Raw genomic sequence first — 19,816 nt, forward strand, 5'->3', positions numbered from 1 at the left:
GCTGGCAGAGTGATCGCTCAGGAGCAGCCTTACATCGTATGCTGATTAGAGACGCAGCGGCCGACCCTGGGCACACACAAATCTGTCTAAACCGCTCCCTTTTGAGTCCAGGGAACACTGCCCAGCATTTATAAGAGCCTGTACGCTGCACTACTACTCGGGCTGGGGGCACACACAGCGCCCCTCCCCGAACCCTCAGCAGCCCCACCCCTCTGGAAAACCAGCCCCTCCCGCTGTCTTCTACTCCCACCGGAGCCAAACCCGCCGCCTGGTTTGGTGAGAAGACTAAGCAAAGATCGGGAAGGCCCCCAAGGGCTTCATTTTTCCGCGCGCCCCAGAGAAGGGCCACCTGCAGGGGCTGCTGCTGCGAGGCGCAGCCTCACTTGCTGCCTGGAAACCCTTCCCGCTGGGGACACCCCGGGCTGGCCGGGGAGCCCAGGTCCAGGGGAAGGCACCCCACCCACCTTTGCAGAGACAAAGATCACCAGAAACAAAGGAGACACGCACACACTAACACACACCAAGTCAGAAGCGAGCACCGACACTTGCTGCAATCTCAAGCCAAACAGCCCGCTTGCTGTGTCTTTAGATAGATGTTGAGACAGTCAAGGAGGGACAATGTTAGGGGTAAGGGCAGGCGCGATCCGGGCCCAGCACCCGCGCGGCCTCCGCCCGCCGCCCACCCCGCTGCAGTCCCCAGGCGCGTTTTCCAGCCTCCGGACACACGCCGCCGGGAGCCTGGGTGCTTGCACTCCGGGATGCGCGCGCACACGCCGGGGATGGAGGCAGGGCCAGGGCGGCCAGAAGTAGGAAATACCAACCTTTAGGATCCCAGTTCACCTGTTTTCTTGGAGTCTCGATTGGAAATTTCATTGCTCCGTTGCCCGGGAGGGGAAAGAAAGGAAAAGAATCGAAATAATAATAAAAGTCCTGGAGCTTTACCAGCCTCGGTACGGCAGTCCAGCAAAACAATTTCCCAGGATGGGGGAGCCTCGGGCTGGCTCGTGGAGGAACCCCCGAGAAAGACTAGCGGAGCACTCTTGGCTGATGCGCGAACGGGAGGCTGCCTGGGTGTTTGCGCCGGTGGCGGGGCGGCCGGCAGCCCCCAGCCCCGGGGAAAAGGAAAAGTAAGACCGGAGAGGGGTGGACCGACAGGGAGGCTCGGGCAGATGAGGGAGCCACGCGGCTTCGCAATCGCGGGGCCGGCAGGCGTGGGGCAGAGCCGCCGGAGGGCGGGCGCCAGGGAGAAGCCCACTGCAGTGTCGCTCCGGCCCCCCGAAGGCGTGTGCTCACACACTCCCGCACGCGCGCGCACACGCACACTCGCACACACTCGGCCGGCCGCGCGCTCGGGCGGGCACGGCCGCCTCGCTCGGCCGCGCGGGGCGCACAAGCCCCACCCCGGCCGCGGCTCCGCGCCCCCCGGGCGACGCCCCCCACTCCCCGGCCGGCGAAAGCCATTGGGCAGAGGACGCGCGCGGCGCCCGGGAGCCTCCCCGCCGCGCGCCGCAGAGGCCGCGCCACGCGGGAGGGCGCGCCGCGGGTGGAGGCGCCCGGCGCCCGGGCGGGGGCAGCGGCCGGCGGCGGGAGGCGCCCGGAGGCGACGGGGAGCGGGCGGCGGGCGAGCGGCTACTTACTGGCCGGGCCGGCGCGCTCCGCAGAGTCGCCGCGGGAGCCACGCTCGGCCGCCCCGCAGGCGCTGTAGGCGGCGGAGGCAGGGCCGCGGCGGCCGCTCCGCAGACCGAGGGCTCGGCGGGGACCGCCTGTCGCCGCGTCCAGCCCGGGCGCGCCCCCAGCTGCGCTCCTCACTTCGGGTGTTCCCTCCGGCCCCCCGCCCGCACCCCGAGCCCGCGTCCCCGGCGCGCTCCGCGGAAGCCGGTGCCAGTCCCGAGCCTTTTGTTCTGGGGCCGCCCGGCGTCCGCCGCGCTCTCTCCCCGCCCGGGGAAGCTCGCTCCCCAGGCGCAGCCGGGCCCGGCCCCAGCTACCTGCCGCCCGGCCGCGGCCGCGGCTCGGAGCCCCGGGAGGAGCGGGGGCAGGGGCGCCTAGAGGGAGGCGCCGGGGCCCCTGAGGAGAACCGAGGTGCCAAGACCTGGCGGCCCCGGGAGCCCGAGGGCCGGGGCAAGGGAACCCCAGGGTTGTTCCCGGAAAGAAGCTGAACCTGGCGCCCTCCCCCTGCCCCCAAACACCCCCCCCCCCCCCTTGAAGCCGCCCCTGGGCTCGCGGTGGGACCTCAAGTCTCCAGAAGAACCTGGGGGTGCTGGGATGCTCTTGAATGAGCTACTCCAAGTACCGATATGGATAATGTTTACAAATTACTTTGGATGCCTAGCGACAGAGACTTGCACGCAGTAGATGCTCAATAAATACTAAATGAAGGCCTGAACTGCAGGGAGCGGTGCTGCAGCGGGACGGAGTTCAAGTTCCTGTGCACTCACCGTCCATTCTGCCTGTCTTGAGCCCTTCTAGGCGCCGTCACTACGCTAGGTGCTGGCGATATGACAAAGAACCAGCTTGACATGGACCCTGCCTTTACAGGGCTTACTGCCCAGTGCCATGAAGTCCGGTTAGATCATTGTGGCCTTTACTTAAAAAAGAAATGGACGTATTCCCCAGCCTGCCTTCCGTGGCACTAACTGCCTGCTTGAGCGTTTGCTCTGGCAATGCATGCCTCTCTAGGGCACCTTGAGGCTTCTGGGGAGCCCTGTGTCAGCAGCTTCTTTCTCATCATCCGTCTCCTGCTGTCAACCTCCAGGTTACTGAGTTCCAGGCCAAGATCCTCAGAGCTCACTGTCATCCATGGGAAGGGTGGGTAAGTGCTTTGTCACTGACCCGACAGGCGCAGGGGAGCTCTCCGCAGACCCAGTTCAGTGAAACGGGTACCAATCTGATGGCACTGCTCTGACTCAGACCTTCAGGCAGGTGCAGTTTCCTAGGTGCTTCAGAGCCACCTTCCCTGGAACTCCCTTTCCACACTTTGCCCCCCTCTGCTAGAAGGCTGAGAGGATCCATGAGATTGGGAAATAAGACCAACGAAAACTTGCCCCTTCCCCAGCTCTGCCTCCAGCGTGTGCCCTGCTCAATCACCTCTGAGTCTTTGCGACCCCGTGCCTCCAGAGACACCAGTATATATGTAAATTCTGCTCCGAAACCCGAAGGGAGCTGCTTCTAAGCTCCTGTGCCAGCCTGCAGTGCCTCCTCTGTCCTCGCCTCCTCCACTGCTCATGGGCTGAAGGGCACCAGCCCAGTCACTGCAGTGCGTTACCTGCATCCGAGTCAGAGAGGTGTCCACGGAGAAAAATCGTCTATCTCCTGAATCCAGGGGGTGGGAGGGGGAGGCAACACTGACATCTATCAACTGCCACTTCACCTTCTCACACTTCTCTCCATCTTCCCTACATCACCTCCAACTGGCCTCACCTTGCAGATGAAAAGACCAAACCCCCAGAAATACAGGAACCCGCCCAAGGTCACAACACAGATTCAGACCCAAGGGAACTCTTCTGGTCCCTGGACAGGTGAGCTGACCCTAAAGCTGTCATTCAGGTACTTTGGGATAACGAAGACCTGAATACAGGAAGTTTCTAAGACTCCAGCCCCTCCGCCTTTGCAAAATGACTTGGACGAACTTGGTGCCTTGGGATCTATCCATACTTCAGGGAATTAGTTCACTGCCAGGCAAATTTGCATGGCACGAAATGCAGCCTTAGGGTACCTCGTTCAGTCAATCAACAAACATTCATTGAACATCCCGTAGGTACGATACAGGTGGCAGGTTTTTATCTGAAGTTATTTTGGCCCCTGGAGAATCTTCTCCGGAAAAGCATCAGCAGAACGATAGCAGCTTGGGGTGGACATATTGGGGTGAGGTTGCAGAATCAGGGATCTGGAGTTCCTGATGTCGGTAAAGACTTCCACTAGTCTTCGGCTCTTAGAATCATCTCTCAGCTAAATCACTCCCCCCGCCCCCCACCCCCGCCATCTCCCCCTTCCCAACCTCTGGGGCTTCGCTCACCTCCACTTTCATTCTCCCTTCTCAGAAAGTACACAAAGACAAGTTTTTGAGGGGAAGAAAACATCTACCAAAATCAATGAATTCATGAATTCATCCCAGCACCCCCTCCTAAGGTGCCTGAAATCAAGCCCGACCGCTAAAGTGCGCACTTGGAACCGACTGCGGGGCGGGGGCTACGGAGAGGAGGGAGGGGTGAGTTCCGAAACGGAGAGGCGCAGGAAGGGAGCCACCCCCCCCCCCAAGAAGAGCAACTTGGCGCATTAACCGTTTGTGCTCCTGCGGTTCCCTTCCTTCGCCTCCAGTTCTTCCCCCTCGTCACTACAGACTCGATTACACTCACCCCAAAAAGGAGGAAAGAAGTGGTCGATGCGGAGGAAAAGCATCCGAAAGAGGTGCGGTGCCAAGCGGTTCCCTCGCCTTCGGTTCCGCGGCAACTTCCACGGCTATTGCGGCGGGCGGGTGAAGTCTGGTGGGAAGGGGCCGCCTGCGGTCCCTGCGCTGGGAAAACAAAGCATGGTGGCGCCGGGTCTCCCCGCACCCGCTGAGCCCCGCCAGCGGCCCCCGCGCCCTGGGCGCCTTCGGGGGTCAAGGGCGCTGGTCCCTGCCCGGGGACGCGTTTCCGCGGGCCGCCGGGTCGCTGCAGCTCAGAACCTGCGATAGTTACGGCAGCGGTTTATTGGATGCCGGATGCCGTGTGGCCCGGCGTGGAAGGGAAGCTGGAAAAGCCCAGTCATTTCCCGCGAGAAAGTTTCCCGCGAGTTGGTGGCTCCTTTCCCCCTCCCGCCGCAGCCCCGGGCGGGTTGAGGGCGGAGGGGCGCTGCCTGCCGCGGGGACTCCGCCTCTCCAGCGCCGGGCAGAGGACAGCTCCGCCAGCGAGGAGCAGGACCCGGGATGCGGGGAGACGCAGGGACAGTCCCGGACAGCGAATCGCAGCTTGCGGGATGCCGCTCGCTGCGGGTTCGGCCAGCGGAAGGGGAGGAGGACGGATGTGGTTAGAATCTACTTCGAATTCACGGATAATAAAGCGCATTCCTTATTCTGCCTTGGATTATCTCCCTTTGGTTTCCCCATTCCTCCTTGAGGTCCTGAAGAGGTCCCCATCTTCCGTGATCTTCCCCACCCCAAAACACGTCCAAGTCCTCTTCTCAAAAGAACTGCAGAGAGATTTCCAGGTCATTTTGTGAAAATAGTTCCCCCACCCCGACCTCGGCCCCTTCACACCCACTCAGTGGTCAAACTGATAGGATTACGCGCTGAAGTTAACTTAAACTGCTCCACTGTTTTCTTTCCCCAGCAAAGTTTCCACTTTCTTCTCAGCGTGTAATCATTCCTACGTTTGTCTTCATGTCCCAACCAGCATCTGCAAAAACACACCCTTAAATATATGTTGCTCTAATCTGAGGCTGTGCTTTTGGCTTGAAAAAGCTGGAGACACACCAGCAACTAAAGGGCAAGAGGGCTTCCTGTATCATCCTGCTCAACAGTAAACTCTGTGGGCAAATCCTGCAGACAATTCAGGTGACTCAGACCTCTGATTGGGGGCTAATGAAGACAGCGTACTGTGAACCCCGGGGAAGCTGTAACTAAAGCACCCAGGCTGAGGAACAGGTTTCATAACCAGGAACCACATCTGCTTCCCTTTTCAACTTCTCTACTTTAAAACCTTTTTTATTGAAATATAATTGACATGTAACATTATATCACTCAGGTTTACAACATAATGATTCCAAATTGGCATGCACTGTGAAATGATCACACAGTAAGTCTGGTTAACTAACACCCGTCACCAGACACAGTTACAAAACTGTTTTTCTTACAATGAGAATTTTTAAAATCATCTCTCTTAACAACCTTTAAGTGTACAATATAGTATTATTAACTATAGTCACCATGCTGTATATTACACACCCAGGACTCTTTGAAATTTTTAGAGAATATTATTTAAGATCATGCAAGGCATTGTACCAAACATTTTACCAAAAAGAGTACAGAGCCATAATCCTGCTTATTATAAAACAAGTTTTAACGAGATTCCCCCTCTCTGAGTTACCACTAAAACATAATCCAAGATAATTTTTTTAAAGAGATGAAGCTGGATGTTTTGTTTTGTTTTGTTTTCCCCTCAAATTCTTATTTTGAAATTTTTCAGACACACAGAAAAGTTATAGTTGTTCAATAAAAACCAGAATCCAATCAAAGATTTCATTTAGTTATTATTGCTATTTACTATACTTTAGTCTAGAAAATTCCCTTCATCTTATTTTATGGCATTGATTTTTTTTTAAGAGAACAAATTCATTTGCTTTCTGGCAATGTTTAATGTCATGATGCAGCTAAAGATGAGTCAAGGAGAGCACAAACAATTTTATGACCACAGCAGGTCATTAAAATAGCTCAACACCTTCTAGTTGAATTCAGTGACTCCACCAATATCTATGGAACAGAAGGCAGTTGCATCCTCAATCACTCCAGTCTCTCTCTTAGACTTAGCCCTAGGCTTAGCCAAAGAAGTTATTTTTGTTTCTTATCCCCAAATTGACCATGTTTCAGGAATAAACGAGCATTTTCACGCATCCACACCAGTTGACAAGCACATATGGTACTTTTCTGAATTTAAAAACAAGAACTCAGCAAGGTTATACACCATAATGAATAATTTTCACGTCATTCTAGGAAGGTTTTCATGTGAACCAAAATTTGAAGGCATGTGGAAGGCATACATACTCTCAATAACCTGTTTATTTATGGGCAAGTCATTCCCAGAGACTTTAAGCTTGACAAAAAGTTGAAAATCCTGCAGGAGGATCTATTGTCTCCAAATAGTGACAGGTGCTTCTATCAAGCAGCCAGTGAAAGACTTGGGATAGTCTGACTAATAGAAAAAGTTTTGCTCAGTAGAGAATGGGACATCGATGCAGGGTCCACTGGGAATGTTTGATATATGTTCATTTCATTTTTGTTGCTTTTAAAACAAGTATTTGTTTGGTTGAAAATGATTGGAACAAATGTAATGTTAGAATTTCCCTCTCCTACCACTAGGTCATCTAAATGTTTGATGAATCATAGAACCAGATTTGGAAGAGGTCATTGCAAGATACTGCCTAGTTCACCTTTCCACCTCTGAATAAGATTCCAGTTTATATGACCATCCAAGACTTCTATAGATCAGGTCCACATAGTCAAAGCTATGGTTTTTCCAGTAGTCAATGTACCAATGTGAGAAACGGACCATACCGAAGGCTGAGCGCCAAAGAATTGATGCTTTCGAATTGTGGTGTTGGAGAAGACTCCTGAGAGTCCCTTGGACTGCAGGAGATGAAACCAGTCAGTCCTAAAGGAAATCGACCCTGAATGTTCACTGATGCTGAAGCTGAAGCTCCAACACTTTGGCCACTCATTGGTGAAGACCCTGATGCTGGGAAAGATTGAAAGCTAAAGGGGTAAGCAGGGGCAGAAGATGAGATGGTTCAGCAGCAGCATCAACTCAGTGAACATGAATTTGAGCAAACTCAAGGAGAGCGTAAAGGACGGGGAGGCTGGCACGCTGGAGTCTGCAGAGGTGCAAAGAGTCGGACACAACTGAGTGACTAATCAGCAACAGGATTTCCGAATATAGCTAGTGATAGAGATTCTGCATCCTGTATTGACAGACTTCCCCCCAATCTGCCAGCTTTGGGGAAGTCAAATCTTTTCTCGCTTCCAATCTAAATCTCTTCCTTCCTAAGTCTTCCAGTACGTAAGTGAAGATCAGCAAGACCCTCCCAATAACTTTTATCTATTAGAGATCAAATTGTCCAACAACCTTGTCTTCATGTCAAGTCATTCTTTTTACCCCTTTACCAAGATGTTCAACTCACTTTTCTTAAAAACATCTTTTTTCCCACAAGTGTCAGAAAAGAAAATCAATATCTCTCTAAGCCTTACTGAGTTTCTCCATCTACAAAATAGGGATAAGTAATAAGTATTAATACAAAATATTTGGCCAACCAACACCAATCTTCTTCAGTAGGAAGCACAAGTAAGCAAGTGAACTGTGCCAAGTTTCATTCCATCTCTTCACCTGTAAAATGGGACACTAAATGTCCGACACCAAATGTAGTTCCTACAGGGTGGCTTAAGGGGAAAATAGATAATAACAGTGCTTTGTGAAATGTGCAAGAATTCACAGATGTAAGGGATCGTTATTACGATTCCTGGATCCACAGTTTTTCTACTTCTATGTCAAGCACACAGCGAGCACTTTGAAAGATCACTCCATTTATTTCTCATAACAATCCTAGAAAATGGTTCCTATTATCATCATGATTTCATTTAAAACAATGCCGGACATGCATTAGGTGCCTAAATATTTTGTCAAGGAGGAAGTGGGAGCTTGGAAAGGCTAGTGGCCTGTCCAAGTAAATGTGCCTTGTTAGAGAAGGTAGAAATTGAACTTGGCCTCCACTCATTTCTAAATTCAAGTACCATTCCTTACGCAGAACTAATTACATAAAGTTACTTTGATCTCCGGAGTAGAGTCAATTCTACTTGAAATTGCAGCTGAAACTGTCTCTACCTGTTCCCATCTCCTTGGCATCTACCCACCTTCTGGGTCTCTTGCATTCTCCGCCTTACCAAAGTGTGCTCTCTCTCCTCTGAAAGAACTGAAGGATGTTCTTCCCACCCCAGAAGCATTTGCATTTCAACACTAGGTGAACCTTTAAGCCAAAATAGTGAATATGAATCTTAGACCATTAGAATCATCAAAGAAATGAACTGTTGGGGAAGAAGTGAGCAAGGAAAGTGAAAGTAGCAGCTGCTTAGTCGTGTCCGACTCTTTGTGACCTCGTGGACTGTGGCCTACCAGGCTCCTCCATCCATGGGATTCTCCAGGCAAGAACCCTGGAGTGGGTTGCCATTTCCTTCTCCAGGGGATCTTCCCGACCCAGGGATCAAACCTGAGTCTCCTGCACTGTCTGAGCCACCAGGGAAGCCAGTGAGAAGGGAAGTGAAGTCGCTCAGTCGTATCCGACTCTTTGCGACCCCGTGGACTGTGGCCCACCAGGCTCCTCCGTCCATGGGATTCTCCAGGCAAGAGTACTGGAGTGGGTTGCCATTTCCTTCTCCAGGGGATCTTCCCGACCCAGGGATCAAACACATGTCTCCTGCATTGCAGGCAGACGCTTTAACCTCTGAGCCACCAGGGAAACCTGCAGGGAAGGAGGTGGCTGCTGCTAAGTCCCTTCAGTCATGTCCAACTCTGTGCAACCCCAGAGACGGCAGCCCACCAGGCTCCCCCATCCCTGGGATTCTCCAGGCAAGAACACTGGAGTGGATTGCTATTTCCTTCTCCAATGCATGAAAGTGAAAAGTGAAAGTGAAGTTGCTCAGTCGTATCCAACTCATAGCGACCCCATGGACTGCAGCCTACCAGGCTCCCCCGTCCATGAGATTTTCCAGGCAAGAGTACTGGAGTGGGGTGCCATTGCCTTCTCCAGAAGGAGGTGGGAAAGCCTTTATTTTGACTCTGAAATCACACCCAATCACAGCAGGCACATGGCCATCTTGAAGAATTCAGTCAGATAAGCAGTCTTGTTAGTATTACTTTGACTTTGCTAGGTCTTACCCAGTTCTCCACGACCACATGATATTGCTGGGCCATTCTTCTCTTCCAGTGGTTGATTAATAATGCTGATTATAGAAAGAGGATCTCTTTCCAATTTATGCAGTATTCCTATATTTAGATTCTGATATTATGCTATTTAAAATAGCCCTCTAATGTTACTGACACACATTGAAATATGGACCCACTTGGACCTGTGAAATAATTAATGATCTACACCACTCTCTTCATCAGGAATTAAAGTTAAAGTTAAGCTGACAACTATTTCTAGGAGTCTTATTGTATCTTTTATAGAAGATCATTTTTTTTCATTTCCAAATATGGGGTATTATTTTTTCAGTAAGGGAATCCAAAGGGCTGTATTACCAGGTTTCAAAATGCTGAGTGATCAGAAGGCAATGGCACCCCACTCCAGTACTCTTGCCTGAAAAATCCCATGGACGGAGGAGCCTGGAAGGCTGCAGTCCATGGGGTCGCTGAGAGTCGGACATGACTGAGTGACTTCACTTTCACTTTTCACTTCCATGCATTGGAGAAGGAAATGGCAACCCACTCCAGTGTTCTTGCCTGGTGAATCCCAGGAATGGGGGAGCCTGGTGGGCTGCCGTCTCTGGGGTTGCACAGAGTCGGACATGACTGAAGTGACTTAGCAGCAGCAGCAGCAGCATAACCTTTAGTTAGAATTCAGCATTTTTAGAAAACCTCCATCAATTATTACCCCATTATTCATCATAACAGGCTTCCCAGGTAGCTCAGTGGTAAATAATCTGCCAGTCAATGCAGGAGACACAAGAGATGTGGATTCAGTCTCTGAGTCAGGAAGATCCCCTGGAGTAGGAAACGGCAAACTGCCCCAGTATTCTTGCCTGGAAAATTCCATGAACAGAGGAGCCTGGCGGGCTACAGTTCACAGAATTGCAAAGTTGAACATGACTGAGTGACTGAGGATTGAGCGCCACTAATCATTCCATAGTAAAGTCTGGGCTTGTCAGAACTTACCAGGTTAAATCTGCTCCCAGCAACACCCTGGACCAGTCAAATATTTCATTTGCTAGGGCTTCCCTGTTCGCTCAGATGGTAAAGCCCACAATGAGGGAGACCGGGGTTCTATCCCTGGGTCGGGAAGATCCCCTGGAAAAGGAAATGGCAACCCACTCCAGTACTCTTGCCCAGAAAATGCCATGGATGGAGGAGTCTCGTAGGCCACAGTCGATGGGGTCACAAAGAGTGGGACACGACTGAGTGACTTCACTTTCACTTTCAGTATATAAACAAGTCATTGCAAGTCTAGGTGGACACTTCTATCCAAATGGTCACTAGCCTACATGCACAAGGCCCCTCCTGGCCTCTATGGCAACTTGTTGTTATTGCTGTTCAGTCACTCAGTCATCCCAGACTCTTTGTGACCCCATGGACTACAGCACGCCAGGCTTCCCTGTCCTTCACCAGCTCCCAGAGTTTGCCCAAACTCATGAGTCGGTGATGCCATCCAACCATCTCATCTTCTGTCGCCCCCTTCTCCTCATGCCCTCAGTCTTTCCCAGCATCAGGGTCTTTTCTAGTGAGTTGGCTCTTCGCATCAGGTGGCCAAAGTACTAGAGTTTCAGCTTTGACATCAGTCCTTCCAATGATTATTCAGGATTGATCTCCTTTAGGATGGACTGGTTGGATCTCCTTGCAGACCAAGGGACTCTCAAGAGTCTTCTCCAACACCACAGTTCAAAAGCATCAATTCTTCGGTGCTCAGCTTTCTTTATGGTCCAGCTCTCCCATCCATACATGACATTGGTAAAACAATAGCCTTGACTAGACGGACCGTTGTCAACAAAGTAATGTCTCTGCTTTTCAATACACTGTCTAGGTCAGTCATAGCTCTTCTTCCAAGGAGCAAGCATCTTTGAATTTCATGGTTGCAGTCACCATCTGCAGTGATATGGCAGCTAAAGGAAAGCTACTCCCTCCAGTGGAAAAAGCACCATGTCACAGGCTTGATTTGCAGACAGTGCCTTTGTTCAAGCCAGAAGGCACTCCTTAGGGGTGGAGGGTGGAGGCTGGGGAGGACACACCGGCACCAGGAAGCCCAGTATGTCCAGAACTTGGAGTGGGTTTCCGTCCCCACCCACCCATCAGCCGGGTGCCCATACACGGTGCACAAACCACACCACCGCATGCTTCTGTTCTTTACAGAAGATACATAGATGGATAAACGAGCAGGAGTAGGGATGGGTTCCACTGATTCCAGATCAGTTCAGGGGAAATTTTTAAGTACTTTGTCATTTATGAATTAAAATTAATTTTAGATTTGTTTTGTAGGATAAAATGTATTATTATGTTTGTCTTTGAACATTTCCCGCTTCTCGTTTCCCTTATTTTTCTCAGAGGAAGACCAAAATGTCATGGCTTTGCAACATCACAACCATGTTCTTTCTTGAAATCAATAAAATTAGGTTTGAACTTAATATTACAGTGATGCCTCTGCTGCTTTTGACCCATGAGTGATGGAGATTATAAATTTAATTCTAAAATATTAGGGAGAAAAATCCATGCTCCACCTCTGACCAGCTGGGTGACTTATTCTTTTATTGGGAAAGCTCCTGAGATGATATGAAGCTCATACGTTTACAGGGATGTTTTGTTTTCTGCTACTCTACTCTCTCCTTATAAGATAGCATCATCTATTATTTTCCTCTTTGGTGGCAGGATTTTATTTGTAATACAGACACATTGACTATTTTTCTGGCAAATAGAATTTTAAAAGGTGACATCAGAGAGCTCATCTATTAAATTTTACATTCAAGAGAGTAACCTGCAGTTAGTGCATTTATCCATTCTCCAGCTCTTTTTCCATGGAAAGCTACAGATCCTTGTCATGTATATGATATTTGCCGGGATCCCAGTCCACCAAACAGAGATGCAGTTGCTTTAGAAACTTTGAGCTTCTTTCCGTGACAAAGCTGAATTGTAGAATGCCATCAGTAGTAGAAGGGATTTTATAGAGATCATATGGTGAAAGCCTCCCAACTTTCCAGATGACGTGAAGCAGAGTCCAAGGACCAACTGCTGCTTCTTGAGACCCTGTTTCAGTAGGCCTAAGGCCGCGGGATTTCTTTCTTTACTAAGAGCCCCTGGTGATTCTTTCATGCGAAGTCTGGAAGTCTTTGATGTCCTGGAATGCTTTGTTTTACAGACACTGATCAGGCCCTGAGAGGTGAGATGAATCGCCAGACTCCGAGCAGCTAGTCCATGACAGAGTCGACACAGGATCAGAAACACCCTGAGCAGGCCTCAAGGGGCGCATGAAATGGACTAGCCGACCTGAGAAATGCTTCAACCTGGGGGCGGCTGGGCACTGTGGGAAACACACACACGGCCGCATGTCAGAAATGTCGGTTACCCGAAGCTCCTCATTTCAGGAGCGTTCTGGTTAATCAAGCACTTGTGAGACCCTTGTCGTTTATTTGCTGAACACCTTCAGCAAGCCTTCTCTCTGACTGGCCCCCAGATGCTTGCATGCGCTTTGCCGGGCTTCCTTCGTATGGGTAACTTTGGAGCTATCATCACCTCTGTCCTCGTCATGCCTTTGGTCAGTCGTCTTTTCTCCTTAACACTTTTATCAAACCAGGCGTGTGTCTCTTCATGCACAGTTCCTCCCCATACCATTAGCTTTATCATCCTTTCATTTATTTATTGCCCAATTTCTCTGGTTTTCCGTGTCTAACTCTAGCATGGAGTTTCCCTGGTGGCTCAGACAGTAAAGCGTCTGTCTACAATGCAGGAAACCAGGGTTCGATCCCAGGGTTGGGAAAATCCCCTGGAGAAGGAAATGGCAACCCACTCCAGGACTATTGCCTGGAAAATCCCTTGGACTGAGGAACCTTGTAGGCTACAGTCCATGGGGTCGCAAAGAGTCGGACACAACTAAACAACTTCACTTTCACTTTCACACTTGAGCAAGTCACTTAGCCTTTCTGAGCTTCTATTGTTCAGTGAAAGTATTGAACCCTGAGCTTTCTTTCTATATGCACGTGCCATCTCTTTAACAAAGGAGGGAACCATCTTTTCTCATTTTATTTTTCTACCTACACTGAGCCTATTTCATGAAGCTACCTAGAGTTCTCAGTCATTCAATAGATACTGACGCTTCCCCTCTTGGTCTGGCTTGGCTTTCCCCCTCCCGTCACAGATGAACATGAGCCATATATCTGACCACGGCTGACCTTTGTTTGGGGTAAAGATTAGATTTTAACAAAAAAGTACAAACTGAGTGTCTTTCCAGTATCACCATTCCTTCCCATGAAATGGCTCCTCCTGTAGACTGGGCCTTCATATTCGCCACGAAAACATTATTTCCATGTGTCTCTCGTATCTTACAGATTTTTGAGATAAGTATAGCATATAGTGTGGCATATACTATATGATATAATTATACTATATATTAATATACATTATATTCATAATCCTGATGATCTGATCTGATCACCTCTTTCTTTAGAATTTCCATTTGCAATTAGGTCTCTAAGGGATTGACTGATGGTTCAGCAGGTAAAGAACCTGCCTGCCAATGGAGGAGACACAGGTTGGATCCCTGGGTTGGGAAGATCCCCTGGAGGAAGGCATGGCCGCCCACTCCAGTGTCTTTGCCTGCAGAATCCCATGGACTAAGGACCTGGTATGTTACAGTCCAAACAGTCACAAAGAGTCACTGTGGTTTGGATCATATTGGTTGATGGTTTTGGGGGCAGTTTTTCTGGGCTTTATTTTTAGCCATGCCATGCAGCATGCAGGATCTTGGTTCCCTGACCAGGCATCGAACCTATGCCCCCTGAAGTGGAAACACAGAGTCTTAGCAACTGGACTGCCAGGGAAGTCCCTCGTTTATGCTTTCGGGTTTGTCTAGGTTACTTGGTCTCACAGTCACAACCGTAAGCATGTTGGCTTGCTTTGATGATTTGTCTATTTATTTTTAGAAGAGTAGCTTTTAAAACATACGGCACTCTATCACATATAAAAATGCTCTGTTCAGTCCATTGACCCACATTCAAATGCACTCACTTTAAACATACATAAGAGAGGATATGTTGCTGTTTTTCAGTTGCTAAGTTGTGTCCAACTCTTTGTGACCCCATGGACTCCAGCACGCCAGGCTTCCCTGTCCTTCACCATCTCCTGGAGCTTGCTCAAAGAGAGCATAACAATAAGGAAATGATGTCTGGTCACTTGGAGTTCAAAATAATAAACAAGATTGTAGAATAAAAACGTGTGAGATTTCAGGACCTTGGACAGTCAAAAGTACTGTTGCTGTAATGCCTGGTGTGTGTGTACGTACGAAGACGTTTCAGTCGTGTCCGACTCTGTGCAACCCTATGGACTGTAGCCCACCAGGCTCCTCTGTCCATGGGATTCCCAAGGAGAGAATACTGGAGTGGGTTTCCATGCCCTCCTCCAGGGATCTTCCCAACCCAGGGATCGAATCCGTGTCTCCTGTGTCTCCTGCGCTGCAGGTGGATTCTTTACCGCTGAGTCACTGGGGAAGCCGCAATGCCTGGTGTCACCCCACAGACAAGCTTGTGGTGCATCTGAAAATTTAGAGGGCCGCATCAGACAAGGTGCTGTGAGACACTGCTCGTCCTTTTTTCAGAGACACAACAGCAAAGAGAATGTCCAAAAATAATGTAGAGAATGGGTGGCAATGCCAGATACTGTTTCCCTATGCTTTCCTCTGATTTTTCTCCAAAATTAACATAACAGGAAAAATAATTACTGGATATTCTGATGCATAAAGTTATTTGAACTCCAATCTGAAACCTAAGGGTGATCAAAACTCCAGACACTGGCAAGTGTAAATTACTGGACCACAGTCTGAAACTTAGATACTAAATTTGAACTTCCCTCTTTATTTCCCCATATATATTTCAGAAAATACAAGCAACAAGCTTTAAAACTGATCATGGGTGATTTTCTACGACTCATATCTTACAAGAAGAAAATAAAGACTCCTCTGGTGACAGCTATAAAGTCCAGGCTCTATTCTCAGATAATACAAAAGAGTGAACATTTTTATCAAGGGGTTGATAGAACTCTAACCACGGCATGATAATAGAGCTGTTACAGTGCATGCTGAAAGACTGACACAACTCTTCCTTAGAAAATTTGCCTTTTCTGTTTAAAATATAAGCAAACACTTTGAACTGCACAATTATGAAGAACTACAGGTAAGGAGTATCAGAAGCAAAAAAGCTCAACTTCACTGCCATCCAAGAAATGTAAATTGAAACAATGGTATGCTGTTTTCCATCCCTTGGGTTGGCAGAGATTAAAAAGATTTCGAAGGATGAAGGGGAAATGAGCACATTCAGTTCAGTTCAGCTCAGTCGTGTCCAGCTCTTTGCGACCCCATGAACCACAGCATGCCAGGCCTCCCTGTCCTTCACCAAATCCTGGAGTTTACCCAAACTCATGTCCATTGAGTCAGTGATACCATCCAACTATCTCATCCTCTGTCGTCCCCTTCTCCTCCCACCCTCAATCTTTCCCAGCATCAGGGTCTTTTCAAATGAGTCAGCTCTTCACATCAGGTGGTCAAAGTATTGGAGTTTCAGCTTCAACATCAGTCCTTCCAATGAACACCCAGGACTGATTTCCTTTAGGATGGACTGGTTGAATCTCCTTGCAGTTCAAGGGACTCTCAAGAGCACATTCCTGTATTGGTAAATTGGTACAAGTCTTTGATACGGCGATTTGGAAATATGGATCAAATCCTAAAAAATAATGATGAAGCTATATATTTAATAATATAAAAACAGATTCTCAATTCATTGTTATGTAGGAAAAGCAGTTATATAAGCAAGTTATATAAGCATATATTATATATAAGCATGGCATCCAGTCCCATCACTTCGTGTCAAGTAGATGGGAAACAATGGAAACAGTCAGAGCCTTTATTTTGGGGGGCTCCAAAATCACTGCAGATGGTGACTGCAGTCATGAAATTAAAAGACGCTTGATCCTTGGAAAAAAAGCTATGACCATCCTAGGCAGCATATTAAAAAGCCGAGACATTGTCTTGCCAACAAAGGTCCACGTAGTCAAAGCTATGGTTTTTCCAGTGGTCATGTATGGATGTTAGAGTTGGACCACAAAGAAGGCTGAGTGCCAAAGAGATTATAATTTTGAAATGTGATGTTGGAGAAGACTCCTGAGAGTCTCTTGGATGCTAGGAGATCAAACCAGTCCAACCTAAAGGAAATCAATCCTGAATATTCATTGGAAGGACTGATGCTGAAGCTCCAATACTTTGGCCACCTGAAGTGAAGAGCCAACTCATTGGAAAAGACCCTGATGCTGGGAAAGATTGAGGGCAGGAGGAGAAGGGGACAACAGAGGATGAGATGGTTGGATGGCATCACCGATTCGATGGACATGAGTCTGAGCAAGCTCTGGGAGATGGTGAAGGACAGGGAAGCCTGGCATGCTGCAGTCCGTGGGCTCTCAAAGAGTCAGACGTGACTGAGGAACTGAACACCAACAGAAGCATATACTGAATAATGACATGCTGGTTTATGTCCTCTCCTTTTTCTGAAAAGACACAACCAACATGTCATAATCCTATAGGATTAAGGTAGTTGGGAAGATAGGGAGAGAGCGTCTACATGTTGTTTACATGGGTTCTAATGTTGCTCTACACAGTCAACAAAAACAAGACCAGGAGCTGACTGGGGCTCAGATCATGAACTCCTTATTGCCATATTCAGACTTAAATTGAAGAAAGTAGGGAAAACCGCTAAACCATTCAGGTATGACCTAAATCAAATCCCTTATGATTATACAGTGGAAGTGAGAAATAGATTTAAGGGCCTAGATCTGACAGATAGAGTGCCTGATGAACTATGGGATGAGGTTCATGACATTGTACAGGAGACAGGGATCAAGACCATTCCCATGGAAAAGAAATGCAAAAAAGCAAAATGGCTGTCTGGGGAGGCCTTACAAATAGCTGTGAAAAGAAGAGAGGTGAAGAGCAAAGGAGAAAAGAAAAGATATAAGCATCTGAATGCAGAGTTCCAAAGAATAGCAAGAAGAGATAAGAAAGCCTTCTTCAACGATCAATGCAGAGAAATAGAGGAAAACTACAGAATGGGAAAGACTAGAGATCTCTTCAAGAAAATTAGAGATACCAAGGGAACATTTCATGCAAAGATGGGCTCGATAAAGGACAGAAATGGTCTGGACCTAACAAAAGCAGAAGATATTAAGAAGAGGTGGCAAGAATACACGGAAGAACTGTACAAAAAAGATCTTCACGACCCAGATGATCATGATGATGTGATCACTAATCTAGAGCCAGACATCTTGGAAAGTGAAGTCAGGTGGGCCTTGGAAAGCATCACCACGAACAAAGCTAGTGGAGGTGATGGAATTCCAGTTGAGCTGTTTCAAATCCTGAAAGATGATGCTGTGAAAGTGCTCCACTCAATATGCTAGCAAATTTGGAAAACTCAGCAGTGGCCACAGGACTGGAAAAGGTCAGTTTTCATTCCAATCCCAAAGAAAGGCAACGCCAAAGAATGCTCCAACTACCGCACAATTGCACTCATCTCACATGCTAATAAAGTAATGCTCAAAATTCTCCAAGCCAGGCTTCAGCAATACATGAACCGTGAGCTCCCTGATGTTCAAGCTGGTTTTAGAAAAGGCAGAGGAACCAGAGAACAAATTGACAACACCCGCTGGATCATGGAAAAAGCAAGAGAGTTCCAGAAAAACATCTATTTCTGCTTTATTGATTATGCCAAAGCCTTTGACTGTGTGGATCACAATAAACTGTGGAAAATTCTGAAAGAGATGGGAATACTAGACCACCTAACCTGCCTCTTGGGAAATCTGTATGCAGGTCAGGAGGCAACAGTTAGAACTGGACATGGAACAACAGACTGGTTCCAAATAAGAAAAGGAGTATGTCAAGGCTGTATATTGTCACCCTGCTTATTTAACTTCTGTAAAGAATACATCATGAGAAACGCTGGACTGGAAGAAACACAAGCTGGAATCAAGATTGCCGGGAGAAATATCAATAACCTCAGATATGCAGATAACACCACCCTTATGGCAGAAAGTGAAGAGGAGCTAAAAAGCCTCTTGATGAAAGTGAAAGAGGAGAGCGAAAAAGTTGGCTTCAAGTTCAACATTCAGAAAACGAAGATCATGGCATCCAGTCCCATAACTTCATGGGAAATAGATGGGGAAACAGTGGAAACAGTGTCAGAGTTTGTTTTGTGGGGCTCCAAAATCACTGCAGATGGTGACTGCAGTCATGAAATTAAAAGACGCTTACTCCTTGGAAGAAAAGTTATGACCAACCTAGATAGTATATTCAAAAGCAGAGACATTGCTTTGCCGACTAAGGTCCGTCTAGTCAAGGCTATGGTTTTTCCTGTGGTCATGTATGGATGTGAGAGTTCGACTGTGAAGAAACCTGAGCGCCGAAGAATTGATGCTTTTGAACTGTGGTGTTGGAGAAGACTCTTGAGAGTCCCTTGGACTGCAAGGAGATCCAACCAGTCCATTCTGAAGGAGATCAGCCCTGGGACTTCTTTGGAGGGAATGATGCTTAAGCTGAAACTCCAGTCCTTTGGCCACCTCATGTGAAGAGTTGACTCATTGGCAAAGACTCTGATGCTGGGAGGGATTGGGGGCAGGAGGAGAAGGGGACGACCGAGGATGAGATGGCTGGATGGCATCACGGACTCGATGGACTTGAGTCTGAGTGAACTCCGGGAGTTTGTGATGAACAGGGAGGCCTGGCGTGCTGCGATTCAAGGGGTCGCAAAGAGTCGGACACGACTGAGCGACTGAATTGAACTGAATGTTGTTGTTCAGTCGCTCAGTTGTGTCTGACTCTTTGTAACCCCATGGACTGCAGCATGCCAGACTTGTCCTTCACTACTTCCCGGAGCTTGCTCAAACTCATATATTCATTGAGTCCGAGATGCCATCCAACCATCTCATCCTCTGTCGTCCCCTTCTCCTCCTTCCCTCAATCTTTCCCAGCATCAGAGTTTTTTCCAATGAGTCAGTTCTTCTCATCACGTGCCCAAAGCTGAGTTTCAGCTTCAGCGTCAGTCCTTCCAATGAATGTTCAGGATTGATTTCCTTTAGGATGGACTGGTTTGGTCTCTTTGCAGTCCAAAGGACTCTCAAGAGTC

At 48.4% G+C, this 19,816-nt stretch overlaps 1 protein-coding gene across 1 annotated transcript in view; it reads right to left on the reverse strand.

Annotated features, from left to right (window-relative positions):
* The window catches only part of KCNK10 (potassium two pore domain channel subfamily K member 10), a 154,032-nt gene extending 153,159 nt beyond the window's left edge, over positions 1-873 (reverse strand). Inside the window, 1 exon segment of the mRNA XM_052646954.1 lies at positions 822-873. Within this exon segment, the coding sequence (XP_052502914.1) occupies positions 822-873 (52 nt within the window).
* Between the last annotated feature and the right edge of the window lie 18,943 nt (positions 874-19,816).

This window comes from Budorcas taxicolor, chromosome 10, assembly GCF_023091745.1.
Source record: "Budorcas taxicolor isolate Tak-1 chromosome 10, Takin1.1, whole genome shotgun sequence".
NCBI lineage: Eukaryota > Metazoa > Chordata > Mammalia > Artiodactyla > Bovidae > Budorcas > Budorcas taxicolor.